This window comes from Eschrichtius robustus, chromosome 3 (assembly GCF_028021215.1).
Source record: "Eschrichtius robustus isolate mEscRob2 chromosome 3, mEscRob2.pri, whole genome shotgun sequence".
NCBI lineage: Eukaryota > Metazoa > Chordata > Mammalia > Artiodactyla > Eschrichtiidae > Eschrichtius > Eschrichtius robustus.
The window spans coordinates 117,230,938-117,250,382 of NC_090826.1; the positions used below are offsets into that span (position 1 = coordinate 117,230,938).

Genomic DNA, 19,445 nt, shown 5'->3' on the forward strand with positions numbered 1-19,445 from the left:
AGCCAAATATAAATAAGTAAATAAATTTATAAAAAAAAAAAAATCAAATCACTATGTTGTGAAACTAATAAAATATTTTAAGTTAATTATAACTCAAAAAAAGTTCTATAAAGTAAGAGACATTGTTTTATGCACTGCTAGAATACCAGCACCCAGACTAGGGTTGATACTCAGTATGTATTTGCTAAATGAATGAATAAAACTCAGCTTCTAGCTCCTCAGTCTAGGAACCTCAAGTGTCCAGCATTAGCCTCTAAGTCTCCTAGGAACTAATCAAAGAGAATGGGTTTTAGGGGAATTTCCTGGAGGTCCAGTGGTTAGGACTCAGTTCTCTCACCGACAAGGGCCCAGGTTCAATCCCTGGTTGGGGAACAAAGATCCCACAAGCCGTGTGGCATGGACAAAAGAAAAAAAAAAAAAAAGGGAGAGAATGGGCTTTATTATTAAATGAATTTTGGTGGATAAAGAACACTATACCAAGAAGGTAAGGGAGTTAAAAAGGAGAAAAGCTTCAACTAGGTGGCTCTCAGACTTCTATTTTTCCTTGTCATCCTACTATATACTTGCTGGAGACAAAGCTAATGGAGAATCACTCTCAACTCTTATAAACTTTGAACCAAAGGAAAAAAGAGAAGAAATGGCCTTTACCTGCTGCAAAGAGGTTAAGGTTAGGGTGGGCAGCTAGGACCCAGAAACGATCATGGTCCCTGCGGAAGGTCTGAACCCCAGTCCTAGGAAAGTAAAAGGTACACAAAGAAAAATATTAATTTCCAAGGAAACTTCAGCCTATCACATACAAGAGCATTAAGTGGTAGGCCAGCACACTGATTAAAAAGCTAAATCAAGGACAGTGAACTGCATATTCTAAATAAAGACAGTCATGATAAATTCTACCAAGGAACAGAAAGAGGACTTCAGGGACTTCCCTGGTGGTCCAGTGGTTAAGATTCCAAACTTCCAGTGCAGGGGATTTGGGTTCAATTCCTGGTCTGGGAATTAAGATCCCACATGCCTCGTGCAGCATGACCAAAAAAAAAAAAAAGAGGACTTCAAACTGACTCTACTATTTTGATATTACAACTTCCCCCACTCATCATAATTTTCTACTGTACCGTTTTCATTTAATATTTCTTATTTCTATAGCTACAGAAGAACCTGCTTAAATTTAGAGGAGAAAAAGAACATACACAGAAATTTCTATTTCATGGAAGATTTGTAAATGTTGGCTAACACTAGGTCCCTTCACATTTTCATAATATATAATTTGATTTTTCTACATGCTGAGGATGATGAGAAACAAAAAGTGTTCTAATCTAATTCTTAAAAAGAGAGAGAGTAAGAGAGAGAAAGGGGCTTTCCCCTGGGTTTGGTCACACACCATTGTAACCCCCTTACCGCTTAGACATGTCCCAGACTCGGATACTCTTGTCTTCAGAATTGCTGAGGATCAACTCTTGGCGAGGGTGGAAGACAGCACAAGATACATTGTTGTAATGGCCCCGGCAGGTATCAACTTCCCATGCCTTTGATTCTGAAGAACAAAAAAGAATTAGGTCACCACAACTCCCTACTACTTTAAGTTTGGGATTTCAAATTACGACATCCACTAACCAAATGCTAGGTACTACTACAAAATGTAAAGTTACCAACTCCTTTCTAATAGGGCAATTTTCTTCATTTAAGACTCTGAATCTTTTTTTTTTTAATTTTTATTATTTATTTATTTATTCATTCATTCATTCATTTATTTATTTATGGCTGTGTTGGGTCTTCGTTTCTGTGTGAGGGCTTTCTCTAGTTGTGGCAAGCGGGGGCCACTCTTCATCGCGGTGCACGGGCCTCTCACTATCGCGGCCTCTCGTTGCGGAGCACAGGCTCCAGACGCGCAGTCTCAGTAATTGTGGCTCACGGGCCCAGCCGCTCCGCGGCATGTGGGATCTTCCCAGACCAGGGCTCGAACCCGTGTCCCCTCCATTGGCAGGCAGATTCTCAACCATTGCGCCACCAGGGAAGCCCAAGACTCTGAATCTTTACATATTTCTTTGTTATTTCATTCTCACCCCCCTATCAATTATAACACCTCTTCTCTGTCATTCTTTATCTCCTTACCCTGCTCTGTCACTAGCTGCCACTATAGAATAAATGGAATCTTCATATGGCAGGAATGTAATCTGGTTCAGTCACCACTGTTATCTTCAGAACCCTGAACAATGGTTAGTACAAAGTAGGTACTCAATAAGTATTTGTTGAATAAATGAATTCTTATTTTTAATTATGTTCATACTCCTCAAAATCAGGATGCCATCAAAGGAAAAAAAGGGAATAAGGCAATTGTCATGCTCCCAGGATTAGCCTAACAACCTAAGGTAGGAAAATGGGTCATTAAGTCTGGAAAACCTGGCTACTTCACCTTGTTGGCCATCAGCCAATATTTTAGGTATGGTGATACTGTCACTGGTTCACTCACCGTTCATGCGCCAGATCTTCACTTGACGGTCATCTGCCCCAGATACAATAAGGGGCATAGTGGGGTGGAAGGCAGCCCAGTTAACTCCACGATCATGACCCTGTACAAAAACAGGTGGTTCTTCTAAACTAAAAAAGTCGTTCTTTATATCTGTTACTCAAAGCAAACCAATGGACCATGCTAGTGGTTATAAACGATGTCTCTGATTTTTACTCTTCATGTGAAAAGACTCAAGGGACTGCTGCTCTAAGATTTGACCATGAGAATTACTACATCAATCTATCTAATATTATTCCCAATTCTCATGGGAATTCCCCAATTCTTCTACTCCCAAATTCAGTTTCATTTGCATTTGGGATATACTACCTTGTTTTGTTACTTGTCTACTTATATTTTATTTCTCCAACTAGTTATTAGCATCTCAAGAATAAAGACCAATTTTATAACTTAATGAAGAAATTCTCAAAGTGTGCTCAAGAAACTCTTAGATGAGCTCCAAGAACCTTTCAGGAAATCTGCAGGGTCAAAAACGATCTTCATAATACTACTAAAATGTTATTTGCCCCTTTTACTCTTATTCTCTCATGACTGTAGAGTTTTCCAGAGGTTACATGACATGTGATGACGTCACTGCTTTGATGGCTAATAGACTTTATCCTTATATAGTCCATGTTTTAAGAGTTCTTGGTTTTAATTTCAAATATGATAAAAATTGACAGATATAATGCACATAAACAAAAACTCTCTGGGGTCCTAAATAAGTTTTAAGAGTATAAAAAGGTCCTCAGACCAAAAAGTTTAAGAACTGCTGATTTTAAGATATCTTTTACCCTATTTATAAGTTTACACTCTGTATCATAACAGAATCACAGATAAGGTAGTTTCGAATTAGCAGTATTTTTGAGAGGTACCATTCTGCGGTGAAAAGCACCTCGGTTTGGAGTCAGATAGATCCAAGTTCAAAGCCTAGTTCTTCAATTTACTAGACATGTGTAGACTTTGGTAAACCACTTAATTTCTGTAAATCTCAATTTTTTCATCTGCAAAATGAGGTTAATAATATCTCTACCAGTAGATAGCGGTAAGGATTAGATATTTTTAAAACATCTAGTTTGTTTCCCTTATGCTTTTCTATTTTCCTACCATGCATGCAAGTTATTTACACATGGTTGGTTCTCAGTACCTTTGATTTATCATCCTCCCCTTCCCCTTCAAGAGGCTTGACAATGGGCTCTGCTTTGGGACGGTGATGGAACCTGTGCCAGCTTTCATGTTTATAAGGTAACATGACTCTCCCTCAGGTAGCACATAAGCTTCATTTCTCTGTTGGTTCACCCACTATTCTATTTTCAGTGCCTCAAACAGTGCCTGGCACTCAGTAAACCCTGCATAAGTCTTTGTTGAAAGAATGAATAAATGAACGGCATATTGTCACTGTTTCCCTGGAGAAGAGCCCACATCTAGCCACTAGCTATAGTGATAAGTACCTCCAGTACATGCTTCACCACTGCATCCGTAGTTCCAAACAGATCAACCCCAGTTATTCCTCTCACATCCGACTCCACTGCACCAGGGGACAAGTTTTTTTTCCTTAGACCTTTGAAGGGGTAAGGAGTGGGATGAAAAATGTAAACATAATGTTACCAAAAAGAGCACAGTGACAGAAATGCAGAAAGGTACAGTGATAGACTAACATTAAGGAAAAAGAAGGGAAAAAGAAATTTAGAGAGACTAAAGAAAGATGCAAGAGCTCCTATCTATCTCTTTCTAAAACTGTTCGAGGGACTTCCCTGGCGGTCCAATGGTTAAGACTCCACGCTCCCACTGCAGGGGGTGTGGGTTCAATCCCTGATTGGGGAACTAAGATCCCCCACATGCCGTGCGGTGCAGCCAAAACAAACAAACAAACAAAAAAGTTCAAAATAGTGAAGTACATTCACTATCTTCTCTTCTGCTCCCTTAACAGACCCATTACTGGGACTTCTTCCCAGAGGAGGACAATCCAAACTTCTGACATAGCTAATTTCTTCAACAAACCTCATCTCAAGAGCTGTCTACTTGAGATAACACCCATTTCCATTCTTCAATATTTTTGAAATGTGGCCTCAAATGGTAAACATTCAATTTCTACTTTCAACTTTATGAAATCTATAGCAACTTTTCTTCTATCATCTCAAAAAATGTTTAAAGAAAACTCATTTGGGGAGGTCACAGCTCAGTGTTTCTCAAACTAGAAGCTTCTAGGCAACTCATGGGGAAGTTCCAAAGGAGTTAAGGAAACTAAAACTATCAAATATAAAACAGCTTATTTGGTGGATGATATTGTAAAACTACAAATTGTGCAAAAAGTATACTCATATCTTCTTCTTGACTCTTGGACAGGGGACAAAAATTATTAAAACTGTCATATCCCTTTAAACACTTGCTCAAAAGACTGGTTATAGATCTGAATATATGTATCTTGCCATTAAAACTTTTGGAGACTATAGGGAGAAATCAGCCCATAATTCAAAAACAACAGAAAAGGACTTCCCTGGTGGCGCAGTGGTTAAGAATCCACCTGCCTATATGTATACATATAACAGATTCACTTTGTTATATAGTAGAAACTGACACAACATTGTAAAGTAATTATACTCCAATAAAGATGTTAAAAGAAAATTAAAAATAAAAAAAAAGAATCCGCCTGCCAATGCAGGGGACACAGGTTTGATCCCTGGTCCAGGAGGATCCCACATGCTGTGGAGAAACTAAGCCCATGTGCCACAACTACTGAAGCCTGCACGCCTAGAGCCCGTGCCCTGCAACAAGAGAAGCCACTGCAATGAGAAACCCACGCACCGCAACAAAGAGTAGCCCCCACTCGCCGCCACTAGAGAAAGCCCGCGTGCAGCAACAAAGACCCAATGCAGCCAAAAATAAATAGATAGATAGATAGATAGGAAGAAACAAAACGAAACAAAACAAAAAAGACACCATGATAAGGAGAGTCTTATTTGTATAGGGCCCACATTTATGGCTCAACCACAACCTGTCTTTAAAATTTGATATTTTGTGCTATAGTCAGAACCAAAATTACAGTAACACTACTACCTTACAGGTGAAAAGCACTTTGTGGTTTTCAAAGCTGATCTAGGTAATGATGCTTTGAGGTGGGCAAGCAGGGATAATTATACCAGCTTACAGATGAGAAAATAGAATTTGGACTAAAATCCTATCTTTTGGAGTATTTGGGGGCTGGGGGGAGAGGAAGATGAAACTACCTGGCACTTATAAAGTAAAAAAACCAAATATCTGTAATAGGGGGGAAATAAAAGCTATCACTTAAAATAAAACCTACGTAGTTTTAAGCCTAAATTTTGGCACCTGTAAGAAAATACAAAATATTAAGTTCAATGATTGTATTTATCTTCACTGTTTTAAAATTACAATGTATCTCTTCTAGTACAATGGCACCTAAACATCAGCATCAGAGAAGCAAGTGCCTAAAAGGACATGACAGTTTTAATTATCTTGTACCCTGTCCATGATAAGCATTTAGCCAACAGGTAGAAAGAAATAAAACCAATGCTTTAAAAAAAATTCATTTTCCTAAGGCTTCATAAATACATCATCACAGGGATGCCTCCTTTCACTTATTTCATTTATCCCTTTAATGGGATCTGTCAACTTTTTCTAATGAGTCTGGCGTAGGAAACAAGATTCAAAGGAAGATACAAAGACAGACAGCTGTGAGGAACTTCACCTCCAATAAGCTTCAACAAACACATTAAAAGGAAAGCTGTATGACAGAATGGAAGCCTTTGTTGCACTTGCTTGTAATGATCCAGGAAAAGGGGAAGAGCAAAAACAGACAGATGAATAGTGACAGGCAGTGAAAAGATACTTAGAGAAGAAATATTTGAGCCTTCGACAAGCTACTCACTAGGACTGAACGACAGATGGAAAATTTCTACAGCAGCTACTCAGATCCAGAGGGAGGGGAGGACACTCTCAGAATGGACCAGTTTGACGCACACTTCCCAGTGGGAACCAGGGGAAGTAGTAAAAAGAGAGGGATGAGGACAGGATTTGGCAGCAAATTAATACTTTTTTAGTAGTCATTTCAAAGATTAAGACTGAATTACATGGGCTTGACATGCAAAAGTATAAGCACATTAAAATAATTTCACTGTCAGTTTACTTGGAAGATCAAGCTAAAAAAGTAACCTATCTTTTAAATCTAGGTGGTAAATATATTCCCTTTTAAACAAATACTTTTTGCCAGGCTAATACAAAAGATCAAGTTAAGCTAAGCCCTGTGGGTTAATCCTAATAGAAGGGGTATCAAGAAGACAGGTTTTCCTTAAAGACCTCTGTTTCCTTATCATTTACTTAGTTCAGAGTGTCCCCCTTCAAAGAGAGACACTCAGAAAGATTAGAATTTTCACCAGTCCTCTAAATTTGAGGGGTTTTGTTCTCTGACTCAGAACTAACTTTTTCCCTCCTGGAAACACTGGAAATATTAACTCTGGTTCCTAACAGAGCTGACTGCTAATTTCTCTTCCTGTGTTCAGATTTATTTGAACCCAGGCAAAATAACTCTGCTAAAAAGAGTATGCTGACTTCCAGAAAAGGAAAGAATGCGTAAGTCTAACCCAAAAGCTCCTTCCACTTGGTTAAATACCAAAGCATCTCCTTCCACTCTGGTTAAGGGGTTACTGGAAATCAAGAGAGTTGTGAGTACAGAAAAACACTTAGAAACGGTAAAGAGAGAATTAACATTAGTAACATTAGTACAAAATTTCAGTATCACATATACTAAGTATAGCAATTGTAATGTTATTATATAGTAATTCATGCACTTTACACATTCAAGAGCAAGCATAAACCAAAATGGCGTCAGACCCTCTCCCTCTCTTTTCTGATTTAGGGCCTTTGATTCTGATGCAAATATGTTTTCCTACAAAAGTGAAGAAAAGGATTTCTTGCCTTGGGCATTTCATGATGACCAAAGAGAATCCATTCACCTAAGTGCCCCAAATTGCTTTAGCTAGGCCACAGGGAACCTTGCTCTGCCAGAATCAGGTGGCATAAACAGTACTCTTAAGAGTGGAGCAGTATAAGGCCCCTCCAACCCGATGCACTACGAAAGAATTAAGCCCCAGTGGCCAAAGCACCAGTTTATGCATGTAACAAATTAACTTCTCTATGATCTAGAATGGCATTACTTGTATACCATTCTTAGAAGAACTGAGAAAACAGTCACTCAAAGTATTTGAGTAGCACATAATTCTCTCACAGATCCCCAGTTGGGAAAGGCTATTCTAAGTAATTGCCCCTGATTAGCTGGAACAGCATGACCTGGGATCGAACCCCATCAGGCTCCCATATCCTGAGACAGAGAGGGTGCTTTGAATGCGTGCACGTGAAAAACCATGGAAAGCCACAGCTAGGTTACTGCGGGAGTGAAGAGTAAGCTCCCTGGTACTAGCAGTGAGGAGAAGCCACAGGCTCACAGTGCCTGTGCCTAACACCTTCTGCTGGCATGGCTGGTCACATCTGGGTGTACTTCAAAAAGCCTAGCCAGTCTGACGAAAAACTGCAATGGCAAAAGCCCTAGCAGAAGAGAGGACAATTGCCCTATCTCCAAGACAATCTTGTTTATACCACTCCCTTCTAATTCTGAACCTTTGAAACTGCAGACACAGCATGATTCTACTGTAGAATGTAGAACACAGCAGAGGTTCTACTTCCAACTGTCCTCATCTTCCCCTTGGCTTGTCTCTATACTACATGAATCTTAAACACCAGCTATTATAACATTTCAAATGCTGCACCCAGGAATCCAAATTGACTAACTTGCTTTTTAAAACAGCAAGTATCATACTGCCCCAGCCCACCATGCCACAAGGGAGTTGGGAAAAGTTATCAGCTTTCTTTATTACCACAAAGAACTAGGCAAGGACCTATGAGGAGTCCTTCCTTTTACAGAATGAAAACAGTGTGCTGTGGTCTAGTCACAGACATTTCAGAGAATCCAATCTCTAAGAATTTCTAAGGCAACAAACAACTAGAAACAATTCAGGAAGTGACAAGTAAATTTAACTGGGCAGAGAACCATAGCATTTAGAATTTCATTTCCCTATTCCATTTCTCAACAAAGCACTTCCATTTTTCCAGCATGTCAATCTCATAGGTACAGTCCTTCCTCTGCATTTAAATTCTCAGTTCTCCTCTATAAAGCACTAAAAATTTAAATCCTTATCCCAAAATCAAGACACTGTATACAAACTGTGAAAGGAGGGATTATCACAACTATCCAAAATCTACAAGTTATTTTTCATCCTAGAAGTCTGTCAGTTAAAAGGCTTTCTGGATGTGAAAATCCCTCCTCCAACCCTCATGCTCCTTACACTAGAAGATATATAATAGCAGGATTTTCCTGTTTCTGAATGAAGCCACAGGATCCAAGAGCCCTGATTCCCTGCACTAATCTACTCCCAAAATTCATTTTTGTCAAAGATTTTTTTTTTATTTTAGTGGAAAGCTTGATTCTTAATCAAATACTCCCTAAAACTGAACTAACTAAAAGGTGAAATTTTCTTCAAATTAAAATAAATTTTCTAGAGCAGCCACTTTTCTTAGAATACCTCTAACATGAAGAACCATCAAAGCAGATTTAATACCCTCAAAATCAAAGACACTATTATATGAGAACAGAATATTCTCAGTTTTCCTGTTCTAAGCCAACTACCCTCACTATTTTAAACAATTGCAGTTTTGCGCCAGACACCACTAGGTTGTCCCCTGAACTTGGGCAGCTCACCAGAAATATCCCAAACACGCACAGTCTGGTCCAGGCTGGCTGATACAACCAGGTCTTCTGAGGGGTGGAACTGAGCACACATCACATAATGATTGTGCCCCGTTAACACACTGCAAGAGGAAAAAAGAAAGACAATACCAAATCAGAGGCAGGAATCAACAGATTCCTACATGCTAAATACCATGTTCCATATTGAGCAGATGCAGGTCCAATTATACTTTTTTGGAGGCAAAGGCAAGTCATCCTAACAATTCTGAACTAATAATAATAAGCAAGGTCAGCTGTTTCAAGAGTGGCTCTCTTCTTGCCTGTAATGTTTTAGTATTTACATATTACTAATTTCAGGAGAACTGAGACTGTACAGCTTTCCTCTCAGATTAAAGATGCAGTAAAATACCAAAATAAATGAAATCTTAGTAACTCATACTGGAAGCTATGTTAGATTTTAGTGGGGTATCCCTCTTAAAGGCCATCACTTTAAATAGTCCTTACATACTTATGGAAAGCTCTACAGCCAAATACAAAGCAGGACAGAAGTCTAGATCTTGACTCAGGTTTCACGGGAACAGAACTGAAAACCAGCCAAAAATTTTATTCTAGAAGCCTAGCTATATGACCTCCTTTGCCTGGTAAGAAATGACCAGTAAATCCAGGTTCATATATTACTAATGAGATTGCTTCTGTATTTATCATTTTATACACAAGAGTGTCTTACAAATATAATCAGTAATTAATCAGCGGACATAGCCCATTAGTGAAGGGAGATGATTATTCTGAAGAGAAGCTGATTATGAAAATACTAGGAAATGAAAGTTTTTTCAGCTCTCTGTCTCCTGCTTTACCAGACACAGGTCCTAGACTGCCAGTTCCACACTCGGATGGTCTGATCATCTGAAGCACTCAGAATCCAGGGATATTCCTGAAAAATATTCCAGACAAAGGGTTTGAACATGAAACAAACGTGTTCTTCCAGGCTCCTGTAACCCATTTCTCTCTTTGGAGGAAATATTCCGTTGCCTAACGTCTCAGCTAGTTTCTAAACGATTTTGATTTATCAGGCTAGTTATCTATTCCTCCTTACCATTCTAACAACTTTTCCCAACTTTGGCACTTTCAGCTATAAGGTTTAAGAGTAGAAGCCAGACATAGTAGATTCTCAGAGGCAAAGAGTATAACACATATTTACGTTTACTTTTACATATGTGCATATGTATATATGATTTATATTTATAACTAATCTTGTAAATTAAGATCTTGTGAAAGGATCTCTTCTCTTTAACCCTAAGATTGGAATATTGTTTGTTTTTTAATAAATTTATTTATTTATTATTATTTTTAAAAATTTTTGGCTGGGGCTTCCCTGGTGGCGCAGTGGTTAAGAATCTGCCTGCCAATGCAGGGGACATGGGTTCGAACCCTGGTCCGGGAAGATCCCACATGCTGCGAAGCCACCGCAATGAGAAGCATGTGCACCACAAGGAAGAGTAGCCCCCACTCACCACAACTAGAGAAAGCCTGTGTGCAGCAACGAAGATCCAACGCAGCCAAAAATAAATAAATAAAATATAAATTAAAAAAAAAATTTTTTTTTGGCTGTGTTGGGTCTTCCTTGTGGTGCGCGGGCTTCTCATTGTGGTGGCTTCTCTTGTTGCGGAGCATGGACTCCAGGCACGCAGGCTTCAGTAGTTGTGGCTCTCGGGCTCTAGAGCACAGGCTCAGTAGTTGTGGCACACGGGCTTAGTTGCTCCACGGCATGTGGGATCTTACCGGACCACGGCTCAAACCCGCATCCCCTGCATTGGCAGGCAGATTCTTAACCACTGCACCACCAGGGAAGCCCCTGGAATATTGTTTTAAAGTCTGACTTTTCCCTGTCAGACCATCCAGTCTCAAAAAATTCCCAAGTCTCAGTAAACAAAGCAGAAAGTGACGTGTAAAAACAATTCAGCCCTTTTAGAGTCTTCAAGCTTTTTAAGAAAAGGAAGTTATTTGTTAGTCACAGTTGTATCTCCAGTGTTTAGCAACGAATTTAATAAGCACAAGGTACACATATACTTATTAAACTGAAAAAATAAAAGGAAATAAGCTTTTCATAACTTTCCAGCTGAACGGCAACTTGTTCTAGGCAAGAGCCTTCAGCAAGTCCTGAATGGCAATGACAATTAGTTCCTTCTGAGTAAATTATCTTATTGAATGGCCCTCATTTTCAAATGTTTCAGCTATAATTTTAGCATTCATCGTCTCCTATTCTATCCTAAAATTTTTTTAATTTTAAAAAAGGATAAAGTATTATTAGCCAGGAATTTATTGTTTATTTCATTATATTCTTTCTTACTTAATTCAAGAGACTTAGTTTACTCAGAGTCAAGGAATAGTAGAAGTGAATTCTAATAGCATATAATTACAGAGAAATCCAGTCAGGTTGGGACTAGATTAAGAGGTTGGGCGTCTCTAATCTGTAACTCAGTATCTGTCTACTGTGATACCTAACAAATCGAGAAAGGTAGTAAGCTTGGCTAAAGGAATAGCCTCTACCAGACCCTAAAATCCTAGGATAAAAGCACATGATTGTTAATGTTTCAAAACATTTGTTAGCTCATCAAAATGGCATCTTACCTTGACCTTCTTCTAGACACACTATTTAATAATACTCTACATGTGATTAGCCTGCAAACTTTTGTGTGCTAGCTCAGCAAACCTAAAATCAAATCTCTGCTTTTCCCTACAGAGAATCAATGCCTTCCTCATAAAGCCCACTGAATCCAATTAAATTAAATTCAAATATAACTCTGAGTGCTTCCTCTTGCAGAAGGAAACAAAGCAGAAAGGTCAACACCTCACAGATCCTAGAAGAACCAGTAACATAATTCTGTTATCAAAGCACGGATTCTTGAGGAGCAAGTAGAAGATTCCTACAGGGAAACTGAAGAATGCTCTAAAACAAGAGCCACAATGGCTACTTACATGATGAAAAAACGTAGTGCGGATGTAGTCTAAGTGCCCAAGCAATGTGAAGAGACAGCGCCGAAGCTTGTAATTCCAAACCTGCAAAGAGAAAAATTCAACTAAGGAATAGGACGTAAGGTCTTGCACCTCTATAAGCCCCAGGTTTCTCAATAAACAAGTTTGGATTTATATTTTGGCATTTTTAAATAGGTAAGAATCTTGATAGGGCATCTTGTTTAAGGTTGGAGGAGAAAAGACCATGAATGAAAATATAAGTCAGCTAAACAAAGTGTAGGGAGGGAAAAAGGGCAAGGCTAGGGAAACCTAAAGATAAAATTATGGAAAGGTTTTCCTTTTTTTCTGGGAAGAAACCACCTGTATTTGATAACATAAGACAAAATGCTTATCTAAGACTCAACTTGAAATTCTTCTTTCTACTGCATTATTGTGTTCTTAGCTTGAATACAGATCCCTTACTTAGTGCTTACCTATCACCTTAGCTCAGGATAAAAAAAAGTAGGATGGATATGACTGCAAAGGAAAGAATGGTATAATATATAGCATCATCTTTTGTTAGACTCCTAATTTGATGGCAAATGATGCCCACACATTCATGGTCTGTACTCATCTATCATGCAAACATATTTTAGCTCATCACTATGGAAAATACTGCATTGCTCAGTTAGGCTGAGCTAAGCAGAAAAACATCATATTCAGATAAGAAGTTAAGCCAACTACCAAAGTATCAGGCATCAATGGACACAATTGAGGAAGATGCTGAAACCAGGACCATAAGTGTACGACAGCTCACACTTCCCATCCAGAAAAACTCCCAAAAATGTAAAAATAAGAGGTCAGATGCCTTTTTTTTCTGCTATAACATTTAACGCTTGTTTATAATCTATCTAGGCCAGGTTGTTACTATTCTTTCCTATTTTTACTTAAAAACTGTTAAATTTTCTTTCATAAATCACAAAAGGTAATCCCATTTCCTGTAACAAATTTGAATAACCCTTAAGTCTGATTGTCCAAAAAAGAATGTAAGCTCCCTAAAGGTGGGATCCTTGTCCATCATGCTCAACACTATACCCCTAGCACCTAACATAGCAGCTAACACTTAGTACATGCTCAAAAGGTATGTGCAGCAGAAATGAGAAAAGGTAAATAACACGAAAAGTGAAAATATTCCAATACCTTCACCTTCATCTGTTGAGTCATCTATAAATAAATATACATGTACACAGTGGAGTTTGAGTTTCACACAAAAATTAGATCATACCATAAATACTATTCTGTAACTAGCTTTTTGTCCGCTTATAGAGGTCAGCATTTTAAACTTTCATATTTCTAGCTTCAAATTGTCTTGACTCCTTTATAGTCCTCTATCAAATTCCAGCACTGTGAATTCTGAAAGACCTATAGGGTTTTTAGGCCTTGGCCATCTGTGATTCCTGTCTTACTCTTTGTAAATCAGGATTATACTAATACTACATTTATCTGGGTATAGCAAACAATATGATGGTCCATAAACATGACTTTTCGAGATAATCCCACTTTCATTAGAGAATTTATACCACAGCATAATAGCAGTACACACCCAACAGCTAGCTAATTCCTTTATTTAATAACAGCTTTAAGATATAATTCAAATCCCATCTAATTCACCCATTTAAAGTATAGAATTCAGTATTTTTTTAATACATTCATAGTTGTTCAACCATCAGCACAGTCAATTTTAGAACATTTCATCACCCCCAAAAGAAGACTATACCCATTAGTACTCCTCATTTTCTCCCAACCCCCCACCAAACTCCAGACAACCATTAATCAACTTTCTGTCTCTACTGATTTGCTCTACTGATCTGGATATTTCGTACAAATGAAAGATAACTCCTTTTCAAAAATTTAATGATTTGGGGAAAAAATTTTTTTTCTTCAATGTCACTCAGTCTTTTTCTTAAAACAGATCATAAGGAACCCAAGTTAACCATTCTTAATACTTAATGGTCATCACTTTACTAGAAATATTACAAGGAAGTGATATCCTTAGGAGCTTTTGAGGCCTATCAGGTGATTTGAGCTTCCACTAACTGCCCCCAGGATCAGTGCCTAAAACCTAGAAACCAGAAAGAACTGTCCTTCCTATAATTCTAATGCCTCTTTTCCCTACAGGCAGCTGTCACTTTTCACGCCTGTTACCTAAGTTCTACTGTATAATTTGTAACTTCCTGAGGTAGCTTCTGAAGACTATTTCTTTTCATGAAGTAAATTTTTCTGGTTTACTTAGATACATCCATCTCCTCTCCCATTTATCTGTTTGTTTGTTTATTCATTTATTTATTTATGGCTGTGTTGGGTCTTCGTTGCTGTGCGCGGGCTTTCTCTAGTTGCGGCGAGTGGGGGCTACTCTTTGTTGCGGTGCGTGGGCTTCTCCTTGCAGTGGCTTCTCTTGTTGTGGAGCACAGGCTCTAGGCACGTGGGCTTAGTAGTTGTGGCTCGTGGGCTCTAGAGCGCAGGCTCAGTAGTTGTGGCACACGGGCTTAGCTGCTCCGCAGCATGTGGGATCTTCCAAGACCAGGGATAGAACCCGTGTCCCCTGCATTGGCAGGAGGATTCTTAACCACTGCACCACCAGGGAAGTCCTATTTATTTATTTATTTATTTATTTGGTTGTGCCATGTCTTAGTTGCAGCACGTGGGCTCCTTAGTTGCGACCGGCAGGCTCCTTATAGTTGCAGCTCATGGGCTCCTTAGTTGCAGCTCACAGGCTCCCTAGTTGCGGCTAACCGGCTCCTTAGTTGTAGCACACGGGCTCCTTAGTTGTGGCATGCATGTGCGATCTACTTCCCTGACCAGAGATGGAACCCAGGCCCCCTGCATTGGGAATGCAGAGTTCTAACCACTGTGCCACCAGGGAAGTCCCCCATCTCCTCCCCATCTTTAATGTTACTGCCTAAGCTCATGCTCTGTTCATTTCCCACATGGACTTTTATAAAAGTCTCCTAACTAGTATCTGCCTCCAGTCTTGCCCAATTCATCCAATCTTTTCTCTATACTGCCACTCAAGTAACCTTTTCAAAAAAATGGGAATCTGATGTCACTCCTCTACTTAAACGCCTTTAATGACTCATTGTTATTTGTATGATAACATCCAAACTTCTGAGCACTACAAGGAGGTACTCCATAATCTGGCCCTTCTCATCTTCTGCTCCTTCTCTCACCTTTTGTCCAGATTTTATCCACACAAAACTAATTATAGTTTCTCAAATGTATCCAGCTATGTCATACCTTTTTGTCTTTGTACCTAGATTGTCCTTCCCTATTTCACTTTGGTTATCTCTCTATTGTATTACTTACTAAACTGTACATGCTATTATTTGGGTATATATTTAACTCCTCCATTAGAATAAAAGCTCCTTGAGAGCAGAAACCATTTCTTATTTATTTTTGAATTCCAAAAGTATAAAACAGTGCCTGCTACACAGTAAGCATTCAATAAGTGTCTGCTGGATAAGTGCTCTGGATAATGTCAAAAGCCTGAGCTCTGTATGCATGAGATGTCTGGGTTTTCAGTCCCTTCCGTAATTCCCAAACTTCACATTGCCTGTCTTTTACTCCCAGTCATGACAGACCCTCTATACCTTAATCTTATAGTCATCTCCTCCAGAGACAAACAGTGGCTGCTGCTTATGGAAGTCAATGCCTCGCACTGGACCTGGGGAAGAAGGCAGGCAATACACGTTAAAGAGAGTTATGCTTCCTAGTCTCTAAGGTGATTCTTATTCAGAATTTTCCAGTTCTATCCCTCCCATGCTCTATAATCCTAAAGAAAGTTGAAACTACTCCAGAAGACAATAAATATTTATATCTCTTTTAGCTTCCTCCTAGAAACTGTTATCTTACCATCATGTTCATCAAACTTGTCAATGAGGGTACACATCCGATAGTCCCATAACTGAATGACCCCATTGTGTAAACTGGTCAGGATCCAGGGTCTTTTGGGGTGAAAACTGAGTCCTGAGGAAAAAAAAACAGACAATGATCCAATGAGCTAAATAAGCCCCACGATGTCACCTCCTGCCAACTCTGATAAGAAAACAGGACAGCTAGGTTGATCCTAGGTTCATACATTCATTGATTGGATGCCACACATTGTGAATTTTATGGTATTACGTGCTGGATTTTTTGTTATATTTCTTTTTTTTTTTTTTAACATCTTTATTGGAGTATAATTGCTTTACAATGGTGTGTTAGTTTCTGCTTTATAACAAAGTGAATCAGTTATACATATACATATGTTCCCATATCTCTTCCCTCTTGCATCTCCCTCCCTCCCCACCCTCCCTATCCCACCCCTCTAGGTGGTCACAAAGCACAGAGCTGATCTCCCTGTGCTATGCGGTTGCTTCCCACTAGCTATCTATTTTACGTTTGGTAGTGTATAGAAGTCCATGCCACTCCCTCACTTTGTCACAGCTTACTGTTATATTTCTTTAGATACTGTTGGGCTTTAGTTTAGGATGCAGTTACTTGGAATTAGTTGATCCTTTTGAGGCTTGCTCTTTAAGTTTTGTTAGGATGGGTCCATAGCAGCCTTTAGCTTAGGTCTAATTTGGCACCACTATTAAAGCAATACCCATTTGAAATCTCTATATCATGCCCTATAGTATCAGGAGGTCTATATTGGCCAGTATGTGAGCTCAATATGGGATTGTTCTGCCTTCTCCTCTCTAGTGGTTCTTTCCCAGGCTTTGGGTCATTTCCTCACATGCATGTGCAGATTAGTACTCAAAGGCCTGACAGGATCCCCTGCAGAACTCTAGGGTTCTCTGTGCAGCTCCCTCTTCTCTGGTATTTTGCCCAGCAACTTCTAGCTGTCTTGACTTCCCTGAACTCTAAACTCTGTCTCCTCAGTGAGACCACGGGGCTCTTCCCCCCTCCCTGTACTGCAGCCTGGAAACTCTCTCCAGGTAGTAAGCTAAAACAATCATAGGACTCATCTTGTTTATTTCCCTTCTCTCAAGAATCACTCTCACACTGCCTGTTGTCCAATGTCCGAAAACTTCTGTTTCACACATTTTGTTCAGTTACGCAGGTATTTAAGGTGGGAAGATAAACCTGGTCTCTCTTATTCCATCATGACTGGAAATGGAAGTCCACAGACGTAACAACTGCTAACAGTTTGGACTGTAGTCTTTCAGGTTTTTAATGCAATCCATATCATTTTATGAAAATGGAGATAACATTATATGTTCTGCAAACTTCTTCCTCACTTAACTATATATAATGGATCTCATTACATTTAAGTACATATAAATGTAGACTCATTCTTTTTAACAACTGCAAGGTATAAATGCACCACATTTTAAAATTATTCTACTCATGGGCATTTAAGTTTTTTCTCCTAACTTTTATCTACCAGAAAATAGGACCTAATGAAGATGCTTCCACACATAATCTAGCCTATTTGCATTATTACTGATTTAGGCTAAAGACTGGAAATGAGATTGTTCAGGAATAAGGTATGTGCATTTAACATTTTGGTAGATACTATCTGATTGCAAAAAGACTGTATCAACATACAGTCTTACCAAATTTCTGAAGGTACCCATTTTGCACACATTGGTCAACATGGGATGCTATCAGCTATTTGTTGTTTTGCTTGCTTTACTAATCTAAGACCACTTTTTTCATTATTAGTGAGATAAAGAGTATTTTCATTTATTTATTGAACACTTTTATTTCTTCTTCTAAACTTTCCATTAGGTTGTTCATTTCCCCCGCCCCCGCCCCCGTTATATACAGGAACACTCATTAATGGATATTTACTCTCAAATATTTTGATATCCTTCCCCCCCAACACTTTCCTTCCCTACTGCCCAATAAGAAATCAGGAGCAGAAGAGAAAACTCCAGGATTCTAAAGACCCATTTCAGCCATCCAGGAATTCTTAATGGTACTCTTCTTCATAACCAAGATTCCCAAGAGACTTAGAATTTGCTCAGAATCTATTCTTACATTAATAATGGCATCCAGTTTCTGAGCTATCGAGTCTACGCCAGTCACCTTTCATATAGTTTCTCATTTTAATTCTGTCTATAAAAGAATGTTAATTATTCACATATTACAGATGAGGAAATAGATTTAGAAATGTTAAGTTGCCCAAGGTTGTGCAGTTCGTTACCGAATGTTTCAGGATTCCAAAGCAAGCCCACCTGACTCCAAACAGCAAATTTCTAACCACTTTGCTATGCTACATTTAAATTTTTTTTTATTTTATATTACTAAATATTCAAGATACAAATCTTTTCCCCAAGTCTCTGCCTTTCTCATTCTAACATTCTAAGAGACTACTATTGCAATTTCAGTTGTTTGTCCTCCACCTCCATCCACTGATGCACAAGTTTTAGAGTTGTCATATTCAGGAGATAAAAATAAAGATGCCCAGTTAAATTTGAATTTCAGATAAAAAGTGAACAATACTAAAAAGTTATTCGCTTTTTACCTGAAATTCAAATCCAATTAGGCATCCTCTATTTTATCCGGCAGCCTGTGCAAACTAAGACTTAACAATGTCCTCTTTCCAGGTAGGCAATAGAGCCCAATGGAGGCACTGGATGTTGATATGGTGCAGCCCAAGGCCTCCTTAAGAGAGGTAGCCAGTGCTCGTCTCCGAAAAACCTAGAGTTGGACACGAATAGCAGAGGTCGAGACTCGATCCCCAGGGCCACTCTCTACAACACAGTCATCAAAAAAACCAACAGGTCACAGGGCCTTGGGAGCAGAATAAAAGTCGCGGCACAGGCCCCAGGAGAGGAGGGGAGGAGGAACGAAGCTAAGGAACCTCCTGCGGTTCGTTAACCACTATAGGAAAATCAAATCCCGAGGACACGCAAAGGAGACAGGACTGCAGGTGAACCGCCCGCCAGGCCTAACCTCCCTCGGTCCCATCTTCCTCTGGTTCGCACGGTGGGCCCAATTCAGCCCGTTAAGTCTGCCTTCTCTCTCTTCCCCGGTGACAGCGCCGCCCCTGTCATCCAGCCTCCGTTCTCCCCCTTTTAATCTCCATTACCTTTGACCCGCGCACTCTTGGTCTCGAATTTGGTTAGCATCCTTCAGATCTCCGGCTTCGACCTGTTAATCCGAGCCCCTGACACTCCCTGCCGTCCTTTGGTTGCCTCCACGTCAGCGTCCCTCAGCCGCGACTCCCGGAAGTTCCCCAGA

At 39.3% G+C, this 19,445-nt stretch overlaps 1 protein-coding gene across 1 annotated transcript in view; it reads right to left on the minus strand.

Annotated features, from left to right (window-relative positions):
- The window catches only part of COPA (COPI coat complex subunit alpha), a 50,807-nt gene extending 31,364 nt beyond the window's left edge, over positions 1 to 19,443 (minus strand). The window contains exons 1-10 of the mRNA XM_068541105.1: positions 19,294 to 19,443; positions 16,125 to 16,238; positions 15,863 to 15,936; positions 12,240 to 12,320; positions 10,118 to 10,194; positions 9,276 to 9,385; positions 3,955 to 4,064; positions 2,468 to 2,567; positions 1,396 to 1,531; positions 649 to 731 (exon numbers count right to left, since the gene is read on the minus strand). Of these exons, the coding sequence (XP_068397206.1) occupies positions 649 to 731; positions 1,396 to 1,531; positions 2,468 to 2,567; positions 3,955 to 4,064; positions 9,276 to 9,385; positions 10,118 to 10,194; positions 12,240 to 12,320; positions 15,863 to 15,936; positions 16,125 to 16,238; positions 19,294 to 19,333 (925 nt within the window). The 5' untranslated portion in view covers positions 19,334 to 19,443. The remainder of the gene's footprint in view (positions 1 to 648; positions 732 to 1,395; positions 1,532 to 2,467; positions 2,568 to 3,954; positions 4,065 to 9,275; positions 9,386 to 10,117; positions 10,195 to 12,239; positions 12,321 to 15,862; positions 15,937 to 16,124; positions 16,239 to 19,293) is intronic.
- Between the last annotated feature and the right edge of the window lie 2 nt (positions 19,444 to 19,445).